Source organism: Phodopus roborovskii, unplaced genomic scaffold (assembly GCF_943737965.1).
Source record: "Phodopus roborovskii unplaced genomic scaffold, PHOROB, whole genome shotgun sequence".
Classification (NCBI taxonomy): Eukaryota; Metazoa; Chordata; class Mammalia; order Rodentia; family Cricetidae; genus Phodopus; species Phodopus roborovskii.
In genome coordinates, this window is record NW_026126588.1 from 19,651,178 (window position 1) to 19,672,526 (window position 21,349).

The following is a 21,349-nucleotide window of genomic DNA, read 5'->3' on the forward strand; positions in this document are numbered from 1 at the left end:
GGTCTACACAGGCATTAGGTAGATGTGCTAATCTACCGGGCACCCTACCTCCTGCTTAGCTTTGAAGAAAACTGCCCAACCCCTCTGAACAAAACAGGCTTTGAACCCCCTGGGAGGGATGCAACTTGCCTGGGGCCTGACTCTAGCCCCTCCCTCTGGTCATCCCAAACATGGGCTTGGGCAGTCTAGATTGGGTTCCAGCAAGGACCGCCCAGGTTATGGGGTATGGCTGGGTCAAGGTGGGCAGGCCCCGGTTCTAGTCTCTTCAAGTCAGCCATGTGCAACCCTAGGGATGGGGCACGAATCGGAAGAAGGGGCAGTGTCAGGGTAGTTCAAGGGGGCCGATTCCTTAGATCTAGCAGGTGCAGTGTGGCCACAGGCAAGAGGGCTGAGCCCGGAGCCCAGCTCCCGCTCCCAGCTTGAGCCCAGCCAGGCCGCACACCACACCTGGCTTCCTCCTGTGACTCATCCACCAGCACCTGCTCAGCACTTCAGCTGCCCTCAACCTTAGACGCCCTGGAGAGCAGCAGCTGGGCAGGGACTGGAGGATGCGGAGCTAGGAGTCAGGCCGGCTCTGGCTCCTGGGATGTGGGAAGAAGGCAGCAAAAACCGGGAGGAAGGATCTGGACAGAGATAGATTCCATCTGGGGCTGCACCGAGAGCGGCAGTGCCTTGTGCCAGCCTTCGGGATAATTTTCAAAACAGCCCTGCCCTTTCGCACGCTGCAGGCTCACGGCTCACAGCTGTGCAAGCACTGGACTGCCCCGCCCTGCCTCGAAGACCACGCCCCCAGCATGACTTGAAGGCCCGCCTGAGCAGAGCCGGGACCCTCCCGACTCTAGCAGCTGGGGGCAGGGCCGGTAGGGAAAGCACAGGCCAAGCTCACTTGCTCACTCTTGTGTTTTTCCTCTCGCTCCAGAAAGCCCTGGCAATGCCTCAGTGCAGTCTTGCGTTTTGGTCTCAGATTCTCTTTTGTTTCCCGCATCGCCCCGCCCCCACATGCCACCCTCTCTCCGGGCTGAAGGCTTCTTTGGTTCTTGAAGGGTCTTTAAGAGGGAGGGTCAGGAGAAGACGACACCCTTTCCACCCCCTCCCCCTACCTCCTTTACAGAGCGCCAACTCAGCAAACACTCACCCATTAGGGTAGACACCTTAGGGTAAGAAGTGATGATCGCCCAGGACAGGCCTCCACTGGCCCTGCCAGTCTCCTGGCAGGAGGAGATCCTGGCAAAGCAACTGTCTACACAGCATGTGTCTCTTGCTCTCAACTCCTGGCAGTGGCTCCAATTTGCACAGGAGAGGTGGCCATGAGGCACTAGGAAGCCCCAAATGACTGGCTGCTGTGCTCAGGAGCCTGGGCCCTTACAGGGTGGTGTCTGCTGTCACATCTAGCCACAGCACTTGTGCTTACCACCCTTACCGGTCCCCTGTCCTGCACGTCTTTCCTCTCCAGCGTCATTTACCCTACACAGGCATAGAACCCGCCTGCTTAGTGTACTGACTATCATCAGCCCTCTCCCTGGTGATGAGGTCAGCGTAGTCTCCTGCAGGGTCCAGGAGGCCAAGCACCATGCCTGGCACATGGCAAATGCTTATTAAGTACTCATTAGGCAAACACATGGCTGACTAGCATTAGGACTTTAGTTAACCATTTCCTGGGAGAGTCAAACTTTCCCATCCCCCTTAATTTGGGGTGCTCAAAGTCCTTGCTTTCCAATTTTCAAGACATGATTTGAGGCTGAATGTGGTGGTTCATGACTTTAATTCCAGCACTTGGGAGGCCGAAGGGATAGAGGATTTCTGAGTTTGAGGCCAGCTTGGTTTACATGGCAAGTTCCAGGACAGTCAGGACTACATAAAGAAACCTTGTCTCAAAAAAAGACATCTGAGCAAAGTGGCTTGTTAACAGACATGATGGCACCTGCTTCTAAGCTTAGGGGTATGTGAAGTAGAGGCAGGAGGGTCTTATGATCAAGGCCACCTGGCTTCATAGGACATGAAGTTGACAGGACTACTCAGAAGGTAAGATAATTAGCCTCTGCTGCCAAACCTGAATACTTGAGTTTTCTCCCTGCATCCAACATCTTGGAAAGAGAGAATGGGAGAATGGACCCCTGCAGGCTGTCCCCTGACCTCCACGTGGACACTGTGGTGCACCGGGCACACACACTAAATACATATTTACAAAATGGTTTGCTTTGTTTCTATGTTGCAAGCGGTTGGTGTAAGAAACAAACTCTTGGTTTCCTCCCAAGCTGCATCTTGCCTGACTGCTGAGAGGTGTCTCCTTCCCTCCATGTCCGATTCCTGGAGGACTCCTGCTTGCTCTCTCTAGCCCTGCTGGCTGTCCTTGGGAAGTGACTTAGCATCTGCCACTACCTACCTCTGCTGCTGTCACCCCAGGCTAACCACCCTGCAGAATGACAGGCTCACCCTCCTTGCTTCATCCCTCAACACTTTAGTCTCAACACAGCAGCTAGCCGACAGACAACGTTCCCTTCCGTCCCGTCGCTCTCCCCCCCCCCCCCGCCTGAAAGCCCATGGCTTCATCGTGGCCTTGCGGTTCTGGCTGGCGATGGAACCTCCTCTTAACCTGACCCCAGCCTCTGCTATTCTACCTCAGCCTCTCTCTAGCCACACCAGCCTCTTTGCTTCCCCTCCAACCTAACCGTGCTTTACTGAGCCCCTGGGCCTTTGTGCACGCTATTTCCCGTGCGGCACTCATTCTCTGGAAGTTTACCCCAGTGTTATTTCTTTCTTGGTGCCTCTGTTGGCCTGCCTGGACTAGGGCGATCACAGAAGAGGAACTTCATTCAATTCAGCTCTTTCCTGCCCAGACCAGACTCTAGAGCACACTGGGGCCTGAGGCCAAACAGAGACTGCTTCTGAAGTTTTCCCAGTATTCAATGAGACAACAGGAATGACTGGCCCAACCCTGGGACTCTCCGGGAAAACGCAAGTGCACCCTGCCGCCTCTCCAGCCCAGTCCTCCAACTCAGGACTGCTCCTGGGGCTCAGGCTGTGGCCTGGGACAGGGTGGGCAGCTTGGGCCCTGAGAACCCCTCCCATCCACCTTAGACAGTCAACCCGAAAGCTCCTTCAAATGGTACAGGCTGCTAGGAGCCAGGGAAGGGGCTGGAGAGGTTGAGGTGGCGTGCTGCAGTGGCCAACGGCACAATTCCAAGCCTGGCTGCCCCTTCCCTGACTCAGTTTTCTCATCTGTAAAACATGGACAGAGTAGCGACTCTTCCATCCCAAGGCTTTGAGGGAGGGAAGCACAGGAAACGTATTCAGAACAGACAGTGAGCACTGCCTGCCTGGTAGATGCAACGACTGTAGGTAGAAGGAGGGGCCTGCACAACCGGAGCTGTGTGCATTCGTGGGCTGCACCAGAGGCGGCCAAGGAGAGGGGGTATGGGCAGGGGTGGCTGTGGCAAATCTCAGGTGACCAGACAGCAGGAAGAGACTAGCAGCAGAGCATCTAAACACACCTGCCGGCCCTTCCTCTCTCTGAGCCTCAGCTGACTCTGGCTCTTTCTCCTCCTAGCAAGCATGGACTCATCCTCCGAGTCCTGGCTCAGGCACCTTCTCAGAAGCTTATCCTCGGGCAGCGTTAGTCACCCAGGTCACAGCTAGCTGGCTCACCCCTCTTCAGGAGTCATGTGGTGTGTCACACCTGGTGTCTGAGGAGCAGACAGGCACGCGGCTGGGTTCACAGTGGTCACAGCAGGCAGGGGGGAGGACGGCACCTCCAGTCAGGAAGCAGAGTCCAGCTCCACTTGCCTGAGTGGCCTTGGGCCCCTGGGTTGTTGTCTGTTGCAGAGGCCCCCCTGAGCCAGCTCCCTGAACCAAGCAGCGTACACAATTTGCCTCCCTCCATGTGACCCCTCTCCAGGCTCAGGGCCCCCAGAGCTACACAGAGAAACCCTGTCTCAAAAAAAAAAAAAAAAAAAAAAAAAAAAAGAATTCCAGGGAGATCCCTAGTGGAAGCCAGAGGTTTTCAACTTCCCCATGTCATCCTTGGAGCCGCAAGGAGGCCATGGCCTCCAAACTAACTGTGTGAGACCCTCAATCCTCAGAGAGAAGAGTGGGAGAAGCCAGGGCTCCTCCTTGATGGCCCAGGGTCTCTCTGTAGCATTGGAGCCTGTCCTGGAACTCGCTCTGTAGGCCAGGCTGCCCTCAAACTCACAGAGATCGGCCTGCCTCTGCCTCCCGAGTGCCGGGATCAAAGGCGTGCGCCACCACAACCGGCCAAAAAGCTACTATGTTTTGAGTGTGGCAGAATTAAATAAAAAGTGATTAAAGGAGTGAGCCACCACACCAGCCTTGCCCAGGCTGGCCTCTTAAGTCCTAGGCTAAAGTAATCTTCCTGTTTCGGCCTCCCCTGTAGCTGGAAACACAGGCTCATACCACTGTTTTCTTGCCATGCTGCTAACAGAACTCAGGCCTCACACGGCCTAGGCAACGCTCTACCACTCAACTCTGCCCCTGGCCCCAGTAACTGGAGCGAAAGGAATTTGAATGAAGCAATGAAGTCCAGTTGAGGTCTGGGGATGGGCGCTGTGATTATACCTCAGGTGTAAACAGGTAATGGGAAGAGGGGTCAAGGCCCACCACAGGCCTTCCTGGTCCTGCTGAGGCAAACTCACCTGGGTTGTCTCTCCCCAGAGAGGAAGTGCCTCTTGCTGACCCAGCATCCGGGCAATAACTGTGAGGCTCAGTTGACTTCGGAGCTGCCTGGGAGAGAAGAGCAAGGGGCCTGAGTAAGGTGGGCTGGAGGTTCCAGAAAGCTTGGAGAAGACAAGAAAATTCGTTTCCCTTTGGAGCTGTTACCCCCTCGGATCTGTATGTCTCTGTAGATCTGTATGGGTGAAGAGTCTACTCAAAAGTTAACCAACATTCCTACCTTTGCATAACAAATATGTGCAGACCGAGGCAAAACCAGGTGTGGCTCAGTGGCTGAGCTTAACACGCAGGAGACCCTGGGGATTGAACCGTAAACAAAGCAAAAATCTAAGAAGAAAAATGTATCAATGGGGGATGAAGCAACTGAGGAGGAAAACAAGCAGACGGAGGGGGAAGGCAAAGGAAGAAAAGCTCACTCCCTTCTCTTTGTCCGGCCCTGTGCACTGGGTCTCAGATTTCAAAGGACTTCAAGCAGGGTGGGTGCTCAGCCCCTTGAGACCAGGCTTTTTCTTTTCCTTTTTTTTTTTTTTTTTTTTTCCCACCCACTAGTCAGAGAACTTTCCTTTGGGATTCCTCTCCTACCATCCTGACCCTATCCAGGCACCTGGGTGACTCAACCGCTGACCAGCCTTTGGATCTTGTGGTTGGACAGTTAAGAGAGTATAGCTTCCCCGTGGGGCAGCTAATGTGACAGGGGGTCACCTTATAGCGCTGTCCGTCCTCCTGCCTCCCAGTAGGACAGATTTCAAGGGGGACAGCGCCCCAGGAATGCCCAGAGACAGCTGTGACTGAAGCCACCAGCCCAGTTTCCAGACCAGTTGCTTCCTGAGCTGCTCAGGAGCCGGCCCAGGCCCCTTTCCTGCTTCAGTCAGCCATAAGGCTGTGCTTAGTCAATGCTTACTCAGGACTGAGCCATCCTCAGTCAGGAATGAAGGCCCCAGCAGGGCTTCGGATGTTAACGCTTGGGTCCTTAGGCATTTGGGTGTGTAAAGAGAGAGAGGAAGAGGCCGTCGGGTGGGACTAGAGTTACCCCCAGGATCTCTGAGACTAGGTGACAGGACAAACTCCTCCTCAAGTCAAACTCTCAAGTCACAACTCCATAATTAATCACCTGAGCCTTGTTGGGGAGATTACAACATGTCATTCCATGTATCTCCACATGTTTTTGAGAGAGGTTTCTCTTTGTAGCTCTAGCTGATCTGGAACTCACTCCGTAAACCAGGCTGGCCTTGAACTCACAGAGATCCGCCTGCCTCTGTCTCCTGAGTGCTGGGATTAAAGGTGAGCGTCACCACTGACTAATCAGAGTTTCATTCTTATCTCTTCTGAGGGACTTGACACCACACAGAGCTAAGTAACAGGCTCAGAATGGTACCCAGTGGACGTCAGATGTAAAATGAGGAGAGGAAGGGAAGCAAATAAAGGCCTAGACGTGAAGCCCGATGGCACGTGTCTGGTTCTGGGTTCTGAGAGGAGAAGGACCTCTTGACAGGTGCTCTCAGCCACATCGCTGGAAAGACACTAGGGCCAGAGAGACCGGATGTGGGACGCATCAGGTGCTAGGAAATGATTCCTTAGGGAGGACTTCCAGAGGCAGGACTGAGCCTGGTCACTTCAGTTGGTACCGATGGCTCCAGAGCAAGGTCCCAGGGCCACACTTGCCTTAGTGATGGAGTGCTGAGGCAGGCCTCCACCAAGCCTGGTGGAGAGACGGGATCAGACACAGGGCCTGACTGAGCTCTGCACGCTATGTTGGCTTTTCTTAAGTAACAGTCAAAAACCCCAAGGATCAACAACGCAGGGGTTCTTGATTTAATACAAGAGTGCCAGGTGGTGCCAGCCCAAGTAGGAAGGGCTAGGTGGAAAGGACAAATGGCCACTCTGAGGAGGGTGAAGGGCCACCCACTGGGTGCTCACAGAGCTGACAGGAAGGGACATGACCTCTTTGGAGAACTAAACCGATTCCCCATGATTCTCAAGTCCAGCCCTGCTTCAGTGTCCACAGGTACAAGAGAGAGGTACTCACAGCAGAACCCCGATAAACAGACTGAACTGTTGCTATACAGCTAACCCCACACGCCATCGCCATCTTCACTCTGCTGTGGGGGAAGATGACAGCTATAAAAGAAAGTCAGTGTGAATCCTCACAAGTTCCAAAGGACTGCTGGAGGTAGAGGAGCTGTGTCCCCGGTGACCCCGGGTGTGCTCAAGTTGTCCTTTCCCAAACTGGGGGTTAGTTTCATGTGCTTCACTTGGGAAACCACCAAAGAGGTTCAGCAAATTAAAATACAGGATGCCCTGTTAAAGGCAAATTTCAGACAAAGAATTGTTTCTTTGTTTTGCTTGTTTTTTAAATGCTGTTACGTGCTGTATTTGTACTGCATCTGGAAAATGAAGGGGAAACCAGCCATTCCCCCATTTTTTGTCTGGGAACACACTTCTGCCTGGGTTTAGCATTGATCACTTACTGCAGGGGTGTGCTGGTGGCTCCCAGAGCTTCCCCCGAGCTCTGAGAGGCAGATGCGTTCTAGAAAGACAGAACAGGCAGCAGCCGTTTGAGCTGAGCCATAGGATGTGAGTCAGAAGCCCCTGTCCTTGCTCCTCCATGGCCCCCACTCTAGGCCCTGCCTGACTCCCAGCTTCCTCCTCCTCAAGTACTCGACCCTCAGTGGCCTGCCTGTAGCTAGGACCTGTTTTCCAGCTGTTCCTGGGATCTAGGATCCGGCAGCAGCTGGGCCCGGACACAGTGGGAGGTAAATGGCTGCTCCAAAGCTTACAGCCACAGTCAGGAGGCTGCATCTGGGCTTCATTAATCCCCCACACACCAAGGCCTACAGAGGGTGGGGAGGGCCTGGCCGGGGGGAGGGCCAGAGTTGGCAGGCCTCACAGTAGTACTGGGGGTGTATCCAGAAGGGAAGAGGTGGGTGAGCGTGTGGGGTGTGGGAGGGGTCACCCGAGAGCTGCAATCTAGAAAAATAAAACAACAACAACAAAAACCAAACAGCAGGCAACATTGTGGGAGTGAGCGGACATAAGGAACCCACATCTAAGAGCCGAGCCCTCCCCCACCCCTTACCCCCCACCCCCACCTCCACCCCGCTGTCCGCTGCCCACAGCCTTCCTGAAACTCCTTCCTGAATTCCCAGTCCCACTGAGAAACAGGGACAGGGCCCACTTTTTAATTTGACAGATGCAGACTTTATAAAAGCAGAGGGGACCCACCCAATATGCCACCCAGCTGTGCGGGGGGCAAGCAGAGAGCCCTGCCCAGACTGTGGGCTCTTTTTTTCCACAGAAATTGCCTAACCCCACCTGGCAAAACTTTTCCAGAACTCAAACCAGGCAAGCAAAGAAAGATGCAGAAGCCACTGGAGCTCTCCCAGCAGACGTCATATAAGGCGATAGGTTCCAGCACTGTGCTCAGACCAGGCTAGGCCAGTGCTGGCCTCTGTCCCGCCCACCTCCAAGAGGCCTGTGTAAGACCAGGACACTGGATCGGCACACAGAGGCGCCCAATGTTCTCTAAACCTAGAGCAGAGGACTACTACTTTGCTTCTAGACTGCCACGGGCAGGGGGGCGGTTCTCACAAGGGACTGGGAACCCTGCACCAGCATCCGGGAAGGCAGAGAGCACGCCCCTGGGATGTTAGGACAAAGACACACCAGAGTACCCCCTCCACCCCCCCACCCCACCCCCAGAGCTCAGTCTTCACTTCCTCAGAAGGGAACCAGGCCCAGCAGAGGCTAAACTGCCCTAAAAGGCTGCCAGGCATCTGGCCAAAAGCGTGAGCTGCCTTTTCCTAAGTGTCCAGGGCAGCCCAGGATGCAACAGCCTTGGCCTGTTCCTCTGTGGAAATGCTGCCTGACACCTTGCCATGTGGTGTCTGGCATGGCCTACATCTCCAAGGCTACAGACACCTGTCAGAACACTTGCTCCTTTGTCCCTGATGGGAATCATACTTTTTTCTTTTTGTTTTTGTTTTTGCCTTTTCAAGACAGGGTTTCTCTATGTAGTCCTGGCTGGCCTGGAACTCAGAGATCCACGTGCCTCTGCCTCCCAAGCGTTAGGATTAAAGGCACCACCACTGACAGGTGGGAGTTATCTTGAATGTTCGCGAGGGCTCCCCAGGCAGGAAGAAGCAGGTTTGAGCTTAGCAGTCTGTGGGCTCTTTCCTGACGCATGCAGCCTGGACAACCAGGGAGACAGATCACCAGGGATCTCCTTTTCCTTTGCAAAAGGAACCACTGGGAGGGGCTTAAGGGGACTTCTGGGGACCAGGTGACATTCTGCCCAGATGCTGAGTGGTAGTACACAGACAGCAAACCTGCCAGTCCCTGAGTGCCCACCTGTGGTCCACGCCCTTTCATGCATAATTATAAGTACACAACACGGCACCAATAGGCAATGGACAGGTAAGCCGATTGCACACTAGCCTGAGCCCTGGTCTACTGCTCCTGCACTCGGTCATCCTCTAAAAGCCGTGGCCCTGCCCCCCAAGTGTTCATTTCCGTCACATCTGCCTGCCAAGCTGGTCCAGCTCATTCAATGGGTAGACAAAGGAAGTTCGTCCTACATTTTGCCAAAAATCTGCCCTTCTGGGACTCTGCCCGTGTTTCTGGAGTCTGTGTTCTGGGAGCCGTCTGGTCTGGTGGGCAGGGCCGTCCCCATCCCTGGAAGCATTTGCTGTATGCAGCCAGCCCTGTCCCCTGCAGACCTACTGCCTCACCTTTCCATCTTTTTCACCGTCTCCTTTGTGTCCATGGAAGACCCTGGTTGTCTGCACGCAGGACTGGAGGCCGACACTCATTTTCTTGGTAGCCATGGGCTCAAAGCAGTCAACAGATTGAACCTGCCTTTTTTCTTTTCACACATCTTCCTGTCAAACCTCCTTTCTCAGACCCTGTTCTTAACTGTGCAGCCAGGACTCTCCAACTCAACCTTTCATTGCAGCCGATTGACAGGTATCTTCTGGAATCTTCCATTTCAGTTACATTCATGTTGTCTATGAATCTAACCATTGTTTCACTAATTATCTCATTCAAGACATTGGTTTTGTTCCATCCATGAACTAGGAGGCCACAGGAGGCTGTCCTGGTGCTTCTATGGTGTTCCCAGGATGTGATGACAGCTTTATCAAATGCCCTAGGTATCCCCAGACAAGCATTCCACGGTCCCCTCCGCAAGCTCACGCAGTATGATTTATTTTAAGGACACCTAGATACCAGGGCGTCCTTTCCTAAGCATATACTCACCGACCATCCCTAGGATTGACGTTAACGGGACTTGCCTCCCAGAACCTGCCAATGAAGGAGCAGAGCACCCAACCTGCACATCTCCCAGTACAGCGGTGTGTGAGCATGTGTGTATGTGTGTGTGAGCATTGTGTGTATGAGAGCATGTGTGTGTGAGCATGTGTGTGTGAGCATGTGTGTAAGAGTGTGCAAGTGTGTGTGTAAGAGTGTGTGTGAGAGCATTGTGTGAGCATATGTGTATGTAAGAGTGTGAGCGTGTGAGCATGTGTGTAAGAGTGTGTGTGAGCATGTGTGTGAGCATGTGTGTAAGAGTGTGTGAGAGCATGTGTGTGTGAGCGTGTGTGTGTGAGCATGTGTGTGTGAGCATGTGTGTGTGAGCGTGTGTGTGCGTGTGAGCAAGTGTGAGTGCGCGTGTGTGAGCGTGTGTGAGCATGTGTGTGTGAGCGTGTTCATGCACTCCTGTGCTGGTGGGGGCAGAGGTGCTGACCCTCACTCCACACTGGCAGAGCTGCCATGTGTCACTTCCAACCACTTTTGAGTGAAATAGGAAGGCTGAAGTGTTGACGTTTCACTATCAGCCCCAAAATAGCACTCCTACTTCAAAGCCAACTGCGCAGGTGCAGGCCGCAGACAGGCTGGGGGCCCTTGGCGTTCGTTCCCCAGCGGTGCTGACTCTGCGCCAGGGTGCTTGTTTTGTTTAGTGCTCTGCTTTCCAGTTCCACAGCTTTCAGACCTCAGGGCATGGTGAGGAGCAGTGCTAAACTCAAGCCCCACACACACACACAACACACTCACACACACTCACACACATTCACACACACTCACACACTCACACACACAACACACTCACAATCACACACTCACACACAACACACTCACACTCATACACTCACACTCACTCACACACTCACACTCTCACACACTCACAACACACACACATTCACACACTCACACACACTCACACTCACACACTCACACACACTCACACTCACACACACTAGACACACCACACCCCCGCTGTGTCCTTCCTGCCTTATCTGCACAGAGGTCAGTACAGGATCTCGCAGTCCCCAGAGCCACCCAGTCTTTAGAATCTGAGGCCCAACACCCCATTCCCTCTGTGTGCCTTAGCATGCTCACCCAGCCTCAGCAGCACAACCACCAGTGGCCCTTCCCGGGTGAGTGTGAGTGTGTGTGTGTGTGTGTGTGTGTGTGTGTGGTCAGGTGAAGAGAAGGGGGAGGGGAGCCTCTCAGAGAGGCATGCGGAGTGCATCACCTCTGGTGAGGGCAGAGTTTGGGAGACGGGTATGGAAGACTGAAAACAAACGCCCTGCAACTCTGGGCTGGGCTGCTTGGATGGTAGGGCAAGGGTAAGGATTTTTTTTAAATTTATGTTTATGAGTATTAGGCCTGCATTTATGTATGTGCACCACATATATGCTTCAGGACCTCGGATACTGACGCTGGAGTTACAGATGGCTGTGAGCTGCCAGGTGGGTGCAGAGGCGCCAAACATAGGTTCCTCTGCAAGGGCAGCAAATGGTCTTAACTGTTTGGCTGTCTATCCAGTGCTTTATGCCCACTCTGAAAGAAGTGTACTGGAAGGAGAATCTACTCCAGCTGCCATGGTCCTCCTGAGGAGCTATGGAGCAAACCAACGTGCACACTGTGAACCTGAGAGCTGGGCCTGTCTCCTCACATCTTGTCAACACAGGTGAGATGATCCTTCAGCTCTCGGTGACTGTCACGTGGGCTTAGTGACTGTTTCAGTAGGCCTCGATTCACACCCGTCTAAGTGGGTGTCGTCTCTCAGTCTCCCCGATGGCCACAGTGCAACAGTGTCCAGGATATTAATACAGTCCCAGAGGGAGAAGCAGGCAGGTCCCTGGAGCCTGGGACACTAGTATTCAGCAGAGAGTCACAGCCATGGGCTCCTTCACCTTCCTGAAGGGGCTCCTTCCGGTGGCAGCAGGGGTTAGTTCCACACATGAGCACACGCTAGAGTCACTAGCTGAAGGCAGAACAGCATGCTCTTCTTTCCAACAGCTCTGTGGGTCACCCCAGCGGGGTCACCTTCCCCATGCTGAATCCCTTCAAGAAGACCTCTTCCCACGGCCGCGCTTCGGGTGGCTTGCTTTACAGTTTGTTTTCGTTTCTCATGGTTAAGGCAGGCGGTTCGGCACACCCTGGTGCATCCCCTGAAGTCTTGGTCAAGGCAGGAGTACACACATCCACGGGCGTGGACTCCCTGGGAGCTCCTGCTTTGTACTTCACCAGTCAAGCAGATTCAGAGTGTGACGGCTCCTTGCACAACAATCCTTCTTCCTGGGGTCAGTCTGGGCACTGAGCCCAGTGGGGCTGCCCCCAACAAGGGCAGAGCCAGGCAGCCAACAAGCTCCCGTGTGACCACCATCGCTGCATCTCTCACAGCAAGATGTGAGAGAGAATTAGAAGCTCTTTATGAGGCAATTTGGAAGGACTGCCAAAACATACCTCGAAGCGAAAGGAGCCTGCAGGGAGCCTGTGCACACATGGGCACTGAGGCTAGCGATGGCAGGCGGGTGGCATGTGTCAGGGACACCTATTCCTGTCCACTCACTCCTTGGCACCTTCCACCCTTGGTATTACTTGAATGCTCTTAGAAAATAAGTGAAAGACCGCTGTGGCACATGCCTTTAATCCCGACACTCTGGAGCCAAAGGCAGGCGGATCTCTGTGAGTTCGAGGCCAGCCTGGTCTACAGAGCTAGTTTCAAGAGAGCCAGGACAGGCTCAAAGCTAAAAAACAAAAACAAAAAACAAAAACAAACAAGCAAAACAACCAAAAAAGAAAAGAAAATTCTTTAAAAAAAAAATATTACACTGGGAGTTGGAGACACAGGCCTTTAATCCCAGCACTCGGGAGGAAGAGGCAGGTGGATCTCTGTGAGTTCGAGGCCAGCCTGGTCTACTGAGCAAGTTCCAGGACAGGCTTTAAAAGCAATACATAGAAACCATATCTCAAAAAAAAAAATTATTACTATCATTGTGTGTCTACACATGCACCCACACATACACAAGAAGTCCAGAGATCAACTCTGGAGAGAAAGAGGAGGGGGGAGGGAGGCTGAATAAAGGGATGGTTCAGCAGGTGAAGTCTTGCTGTGTAATCATGAGAACCTGAGTTTGGATGCCCAGCACCCAAGTAAAAATCGGAGCTGGCCGCTCTGGGAGGCGGAGACAGAGGAAGGAGGGCCCAACTGTCAAGCTCCAGATTCAGTCAGAGAGTGTCGACCTGACACAGGCTAGCATCACCTGGGAAGAGGAACCTCAGTTGGGAAAGTGCCCCCATCAGCCTGGCCTGTAGGCCTCCCCTCTCTCCTCCTCTCCCACAGTCTCTCACTGTAGTTTGGATTGGCTACCTTTCCATTCCAGCAGTCCTCTGTCTCAACCTCTCCAGTACTCAGATTATAGATCACCATGCCTGCCTTTTTGGTGTGTGTGTGTGTGTGTGTGTGTGTGTGTGTGTGTGTGTGTGTGTGTGTCAGGGTGGGCAAGATCGCCCTATACAGGCTGGGTTTACCCTAAACTCAAGATCATCTTGCCTTAGCCTCTTGAGAGCTGGGATTGCAGGGGTCTGTCACCATGGCCAGCTAACCTAAATAAATAACACTCATCCAAATGAGGAACCTTCTTCCCCAACAAAAACTGTGGCCTGGGGCGTTCTGCTGACACATCTGTGTGAAATGCAAGTGCGGGATGCTCCACTGTACCCACGGTCATTCCAGAGGCACCTGTCATAGGTACAAAGATGCAGATTCGAGATGCTGATTCCCCAGAGCAGTGCTTAAGCCATGGCTGGAAAATGAGCACAATACCTTCAAGTCTATCGAGAAATGATGGGTTATTAATATAAAAACTGGCATTGCATCATACTCTTTTCAGGCATGGGAGTGGGGGAATTTCAGTTAGATCTGTCTTATAATAGGAAAAGTAGATTCTAGGTGGAATTAAGAGATACTGGGAACAAAGTACAAGAAAGGAACTGATTATAGTCAGTACTGGAAGAAAACAATTCTTTCTTCCTTTTTTTTTTTTTTTGGTTTTCCAAGACATGGTTTCTCTGTGTAACCGTGGCTGTCCTGTAAACCAGGCTGGCCTCAAACTCACAGAGATCTGCCTGCCTCTGCCTCAGCCTCTGGAGTGCTGGGATTAAAGGTTTAAAGGTGTGAGCCACCACTGCCTGACTGAAAATAGCTCTTCTATGTGTGTGTGTGTGTGTATGTGTGTGTGTGTGTGTGTATGTGTGTGTGTGTGTGTGTGGTTTTAGGTTTCCCTATTCAAGATGCAAAGATTACATCATCCAGAAGTCCCAGGCAGTGTTCTGTACTGTCCACACCACTTTCCTGCAAATCTAAGTCTGTCCTAAAATTCTGCTCTTGAGGAACAGAAAGCTCAGCTGAGCAGTAGGACACTTGCTCTGAGCACAGTCGTGTCTTAGAGTTGGTCCCTATAAATGGACCAGTCCAATTACTGGAACAATGAAAGCGAAAGCCAGTTCACTGAAAGAAACCACAGATAAACACACACACACACATACACACACATACACACACTTACTTATAGGCTGGGCATGGTGGTCTACACCCGCCATGTCAGCTAGCACTCAGGAGGCTGAGCCAGGTTCTAGGCTAGTCTGGGTTACACTGCAAGGCCTTGTCTCAAATAACAAAATGATAGCAACCACAAAATTTTTAAAATGGCCCAGAAAGATAACTACTGAGTAAAGGTGCTTGCCACTGAGCCTGATGACCTGAATTTGATCCCTAGGTCTTACACAGAGAAAAGAGAGAGATACCTCCCATAAGCTGTCTTCTGATTTTGACACACATGCTGTGGCACACATGTAATTTACACAGATACATAAAATAAACAAATGTAACAAAAATTAAAAACAGGGCTGGAGAGATGGCTCAGAGATTAAGAACACTCGCTGTTCTTGCAGAGGGCTTGGATTTGATTCCCAGCACTCAAATGACAGCTCAGCAACTGTCTGTAACTCCAGCTCACGGGATCCAGCACCTTCTTCTGCCCCCCTTGGGCAGGCATAAACACACTCGCAGGCAAAAACATATACACATATAATAAAACTACATTTGCTTGTTTGTTTCTGTTTTTGTTTTTCAAGACAGAGTCCCTCTGTGTAGCTTAGGAGCCTGTCCTGGACCTCGCTTTGTCGTCCAGGCTGGCTTTGAACTCACAGAGATCTGCTTGCCTCTGCCTCCTAAGTCCTGGGACTAAAGGAGTGCACCACCACTGCCCAGTAAAGCTAAATTTTAATACATTAAAATTTTAAAAAGGGGCAATTTATAACCTTAGGAGAAAATACACTGTAACAAATATGATAAGTACCATGTGAATCAATATAGTTAATAGGATAAATTACGAATAGCAGAAGGTAATTCACAGAGCTGAAAGGCTGCTTAGTTTCATTGGTGATCAGGGAGGTGAACATTAAAAACATGGGATGGCATTTTCTACTCATTAGATTGACTATAACTTAAAACTGAACTGGAAAATATACAGTGTTAATGAGTGTATGTCGGGCATTCACTTTCATAACTGCTTAGCAGTATTAGCACTGGTCCACCTGTTTTTTGCTGCTGTCAGTCAGGCTGAGAGGAACAGCTAAAGCTGCCTCTGTGTTTCCTTCCAGGTTTTATGGGAAAATCAAATGGGGGTGGGGCGGGGCGGGGCAGGGCAGGACTCGATTGCTTTAAAATGACCCAGACAGCAATGCCTGTCATCAAGTTGATACAAACATGCAACCAAAACTAAGGGTTCAGAATTCTGAAGGCAGCAAGCATGAAGGGGGAAGCCCCTGGGATGGCCATCTCCATTCTGTTCTCTGGAGCAGATGTGCTGGGGGATGGCCAAAATCCAGGGGTCTGGGCTGAGTGAACAAGGTGCCTCCTGGGGTATGGACAGAGCTTCCCTGTCAGTAGAGCCTGATGCTGAACCCAGTGTGGCCATGACTGACTCACCAAATCAGTCCAACTACGCTGGCCCCATGGGCACTGGGATGCGCGGTGGGCTCAAGCCCCAAAGGATTGGCTCTTGGGAGGTCACAGGGGAACGATCCCAAAGGACAACTGTCAAGCCTGTTGAGGCCAGGGGGCAGGAAGGAAGGGTAGGGTCTGCGCAGGGCACTCCTTGTGGCCGTGAGCAGGGGGCAGGGGAAGGAATGTGAAGAGAAGAGACAAGGCCAAGTCCAGCCAATAGGTCCTATCTCCTGGGCTGAGTCTGTTTGTTCACTTCGTTCATCATCCCAAAAGAATTTTACAAAACACCAACAGTCTGCCAGGCACGGGCTGAGATTGGGGGTGATAAAAGGCAGTGATCCTGGCAAGGCACCTGTTCTGGAGGGTGACTTGGAGGGAAGAGGGAGTCCAAAAAGGGAAATAAACAGTAAGATAATTTCTGGCAGAGAAATGCTGAGCGGAAAATAAAATGGCGATGGATTAGGTGTAGGGTGGGTGGCGGGGAGAGGAGCTGGTGGTGGGCGAGCAGCTGATTGTCTGAGTGACAAAAACAAAAAACCAAAAAAACCCCCAAAAAACTAGCAAGCAAAGGCAGGGAGGGAGTCCCAAGGAGGAGGAGGCACTGCAGGCAGAGGCTAATTGCATAAGACAGTGTTTTGCTAATAAGATCATGTTAAGAAAATTAGGCTTTTTTCATTTGTAAAGGACTCATTCATTAGTGAATTCTATTTTTAGTTCTTCCTCTGAGAGTTTGGAAACGAGGCAGACGTTTGTTTATTGGGACTGGTGGGAAGATTCTAGGTCCTGGAAGAACCCCATGGGGATGAGCATCGGGGGAGGAGGCAGAAAGGTTGAGAAGTACCCACCTGCCCCGAGGAGTCACGTCCAGAAAGAACTGCACGAGGGCCAACAGGTTGTGGTGGTGGTCCGAAACCCAGCTGAGGGCGCAGCACAGTGGCTGGAGCTGTGGGGACAGGTGGGATGCTGGAGGAAGCTGTCCTCACCCCTGCCCTGCTACCCAGAGTGTTTGGGGGAGCAAAGGGGACCGCTGAAGAAGTTGCAAATGATGCTTTCCCCTTCTAGGGTACGCTAAGGGCAGGGCAGCCCCCAGTGGCAGAGCCCAGGCTGTGTTACCTTTCCCGGCCACTCTTGGATGTTTTCCAGCAGTAGGAGAAGGAGTTGCTGGAGGTCAGTCTTAGGGAATAGGCGCAGCCCCACATCCAGGCCCGCACGACACAGCAGCTCCATCAGGCTCAAGATGCTGGCATCAGGGTAGGACCTTGGCTGGACTAGGAAGCACAGGATCAGGAACTGGAGGGGAAGAGAGCCAAGGATGGGCCAGGGAGACATGGAATGAGGGAAAGGCCAAGGGGACACAGTGAGGGAAGGGACTGCGGGGCCAGGTCCCTGGTGACCTGTGGGGTACCTGTTCTGGGAACCCTTTGGCCATGCTGGCAGTTACAAGTAGACCACAGGCTTTCTGTAGCATGGGCACCAGGGTCACCACTGAGCCTATAGTGGTGCTGAGCTGGTTCACTGTAGGTACCTGGTGATGCTACCCAACTAAACTGCTGAGTAGGTCTGGGGGACACTTGGGGGAGATGCAGGACAGGAAAGTTTTGCTCACCTTGTAGATGTAGCTCAGCTTAATGGCCAAGGTCATTCCCTGGGGAGAATCCTGTGGTTCCCACCAGCTCAGGCTGGCCTCACTCTCAGCCACTCTGACATAAAACAGAATCAGTATCATTATACGTGACAGGAAGTAACAGAAGAGATGAACACGGAGAAAGAGGCAGAGAACACTGTTGATGTAAGACACACAGGCCGTCCCCTTCCCCAAGTAGACGCTTAAAACATTTATTATGGCTGGGTGGTGGCGGCGCTCGCCTTTAACCCCAGCACTTGAAGGCAGAGGCAGGTGGATCTCTGAGATCAAGGCCAGCCTGGTCTAAATAGTGAGGTCCAGAACAGTCAGGGCTACACAGAGAAACTCTGTCTCAAAAACAACAAACAAACAAACACAGAAAACGCATTTATTATGCCCCTGAGATTCTGAGAGCCAAGGGTCCAGGGGCAGCAAGCTGGGGGCGCTTCTGCAGGTCACCCACGCAAGGCTGGACTGGGAAGTGCCTGGTTATTTGCCACAAGGGGCTTCTCAACAGGAGTGTAGCCTTCACACCTGGTCCTGAAATGGAAACCCACCGCTCCTCCTGACAGTCCACAGGCCAGCCTGACTTGGTGTGGGTATGGGCTGCAGCATCCTGGGACCTCCACAAAGCGGGAAGTCCTACCTCTGACCCCTAATGATCTTAACCTGTTCAATGGTTGCTACCCACTAAGAGAACCACATGGTAACTCACAAGGGGGCTCAGCAAGTGAGACAAAACTCAGAACATTGGTACTCTCTGCACACCCACCAAAGACTGTAACAAGTTATCTATGAACAGGCCACGTGTGGCCAGTCCTTCAGTGATGGAGCAGATCTACTCAAGCAGCAGGTGAGGCTGGTGGCTGGGGTGGATGAAGAAATCCCTACCCTGAAGACCAGAGTCACACACGGTCAGGCTGGAGCTGCTCCTAGCAAAGATGGTACAGCCATGAATGGACGGCTCTGCAAACTTCCTCGATTACTAAACTATTCTTTCAGACCAAAGGCAGTTAGCGACTTCAGCCTGTTAAGGGGTCTCAGGTAAAGCTCCCTCTGCTGCACACTCTACCAGCACAGTACTGTTGCTGCTGATCCTGCCCTGCCGTCTCCCTCTTAGGAGCCTGCTTAGACTCCCAGAAAGCAGTGGGCGCTGAGGACCACACAGTTGCTCTGGTGCTGGACAATGTCAGGCACCACATGCAGCTTCACGAAGTTTCCCTTTTCTGCACTTCTTGGCCCTGGAGCTTCACAGAGGGAAAGAGATCTGTCGCCTATTAGGACCAGAGGATGGGTGAGGCTAGGGTTTGCACATCTGGGTGTATACTGGGTCTGCGCCAGTATGTGAGTGGGTGTCTAGGTTTGTACCAGCCTAAGAGCAGGCACCGGATGCAAGCATGGGTGGGCATGTTTTCAGATGTTCACAAAGAGCCGGGCAGCCATGGGATGCCACAGAGAAAACCGGCTTTCACACAACTTGATGCTGGCAAAGGGAGAAGGGGCAAAGAACGTGTTAGCTAGCCATATGTCATTTTAGAACTGACTGAGGAAACGAAGTGTGGCCGTGACACAGCCCTCTCCTCCTGGGGAAGGTATGCCGGACTTCTTAAATAAAGCCTCTTTCCCTTGTGAGTGGCAGACACTTCCGCCCTTCTCTTTCTGGACAGCGGAATCAAAAGGGCCCTTTACTCATCACCGGCGCCTATAATGGCTATTGTAAGTGTGATTTATTTACATATTTGGCAGTGCTGGGTAATGAACCCAGGGCTTCAGGTACCCTGTGACTGCTCTTCTAGATGCAGCATTGGCTAGTTCCCATGACTTCACTTAGTAAGAGGCCGAGGAGCACCAAGGATTCAGGGCCCATCAGTAACCAATCTTCCAGCCTGGACTCAGCAGCTTGGGAGGGAGCTGACAGCTCCCTAGTCACCTTCTACCCTAGACATCTCTGATGCTCCCTGCCTGCCTTAACGACCTGCAGTCTGAGTCTCAGCCACATTGTTTGAGACTCATAAAGTGATCTTACAAGGGGTGTATCAACTGACCTCTCCCTGTACATCAACAGTTTGCTTTCCTTGAAGGGTTTAAAAGACATAATAAAAAGCTAGACGTGGTGGTTCATGCCTGTAGCCTCAGGACTTAGGAGGTAGAAACAGAGATGGGAGGCTTTGGGATTCAAGGCCGGCCTCTACTACATAGTGCATTTGAGGCCCATCTGAGTTACATCTGAGTTACATGAGACCCTGTATACAAGCAAGAGTGAAGGAATATAAAAGGAATAAGCCACATAAGGATGAGAAACACACAGGGCATCTGGATCCTGTATGGTATTTTTTTTTTTGTTTGTTTGTTTTGTTTTTTGAGACAGGCACTTGTGTGAATGCATTGGGAGACAGTCAATACCCACCTCTCATTGCTGTCCACCCTGCTTTCTGGCCAGGAACCTTAGCTTTTCACAGCAAAGCCTCTCTCAAGATGTGAGAACCTGTATCTCACAGCTTTGGCTGGACTGGAGGGCCAGCGAGCTTCCAGGGTCCTCTGTCCCTGTCTCCCAGAGCTGTACCTCACTTTCCCATGGGCTCTGGGAATCCAAACTCAGGTCCTCATGCTTGACCAACAGAGTCACCTGTCCATCCCTCTTAGGAAATCGTGATGCACATTTCAGAACAGAGATGGTGGCAGGAATCCGAGGCCAGGAACAAATGGAACAAGACACGGCTTTCTCACAGTAACTAGAGAAAGGGCCAACTGTGCAGCTGTGTACAGAGGCGTTTCAGCCCAAGCTGTCATGAGACTCTGGGGGTGTCACCAGAGGTGGCTCACAGGGAGCCTAGGTAGTAACAAGTCTAGAAGATGAGAAAAACCCAGTATGAACAAATGGCACAACACCAGCATCTAAGAGCGGCAAAGACCAAGGACAAACAGGGCCATGGGACAAAGGTGGCCCCATTTCTCTTGTCTACTCCTCAGGATGTGTGCCCCTGGTGAAAGAATGCTGGAGTATCTGGGTGCTTCCGGAACTCTGCCGGAGTTGTCTTTCAGCTCCATGATGATATCTGGAGCATCCTCAAGTGTAGCAGCCACTTTACAGCAACCCAAGAAACCGCCCTGGGCACCTATCTTCACACCCACCTGCGCCAGGAAAGATGCACGAAGGAGAATGAATGCATGTAGAAAAATCTCTCCAGTCTCTGGGGCTTGGCACGTGGTCCCCAGGCTGCTCTTAGAAGCCACGAGGAAGAAATTGTCCTCGTGGCCACTGATGGGGCGGGCCTCCAGGCCCACTCTGAATCCTCCCTGGACAAGGTCCAGGGCCCATTAAAGGAGTCGGGGGCGGGGAGCCCGAGAGGCAGGCCTAGGAGTGAGACCACGTGGCACAAGGACTTCCCTCTTCCAATTTGGGGCTTCAGGGCACCTGGTCAAGCTGGAGTCTGTGCTAATGGCTGTGCATGGAAGACTGGAGCCATGTGTAAAGGCCACAGTTTGGATGCCTCTGGGAAGAGCAATGCTGCATATAACCTGGCAGGGAAGGCCTCCAGTGTATTTCCCACCTCCCGGGTGGACTCTGGGGACTCACCAAAGCCTGTGTGTGGCTTACCGCTCCCCTCACCAGGAGGCACTTCCTCTGGCATGCTTTGCTTTTTCTGAGTAATTCAAATCCCACCCCCCCACTCACCCAAGACACAACAGGGGCTGTTAGGAAGCAGCAAGAGGCTTATCACACCCTACACGACACAGAGCGCTGC

At 52.3% G+C, this 21,349-nt stretch overlaps 1 protein-coding gene across 1 annotated transcript in view; it reads right to left on the minus strand.

The window, feature by feature from the left end:
• Fam178b (family with sequence similarity 178 member B) overlaps positions 1–21,349 on the minus strand; it is an 84,568-nt gene that overhangs the window by 15,907 nt on the left and 47,312 nt on the right. Inside the window, exons 8-11 of the mRNA XM_051204576.1 lie at positions 17,586–17,679; positions 17,093–17,269; positions 16,825–16,922; positions 4,650–4,737 (exon numbers count right to left, since the gene is read on the minus strand). Coding sequence (XP_051060533.1) covers positions 4,650–4,737; positions 16,825–16,922; positions 17,093–17,269; positions 17,586–17,679 — 457 coding nt within the window. The remainder of the gene's footprint in view (positions 1–4,649; positions 4,738–16,824; positions 16,923–17,092; positions 17,270–17,585; positions 17,680–21,349) is intronic.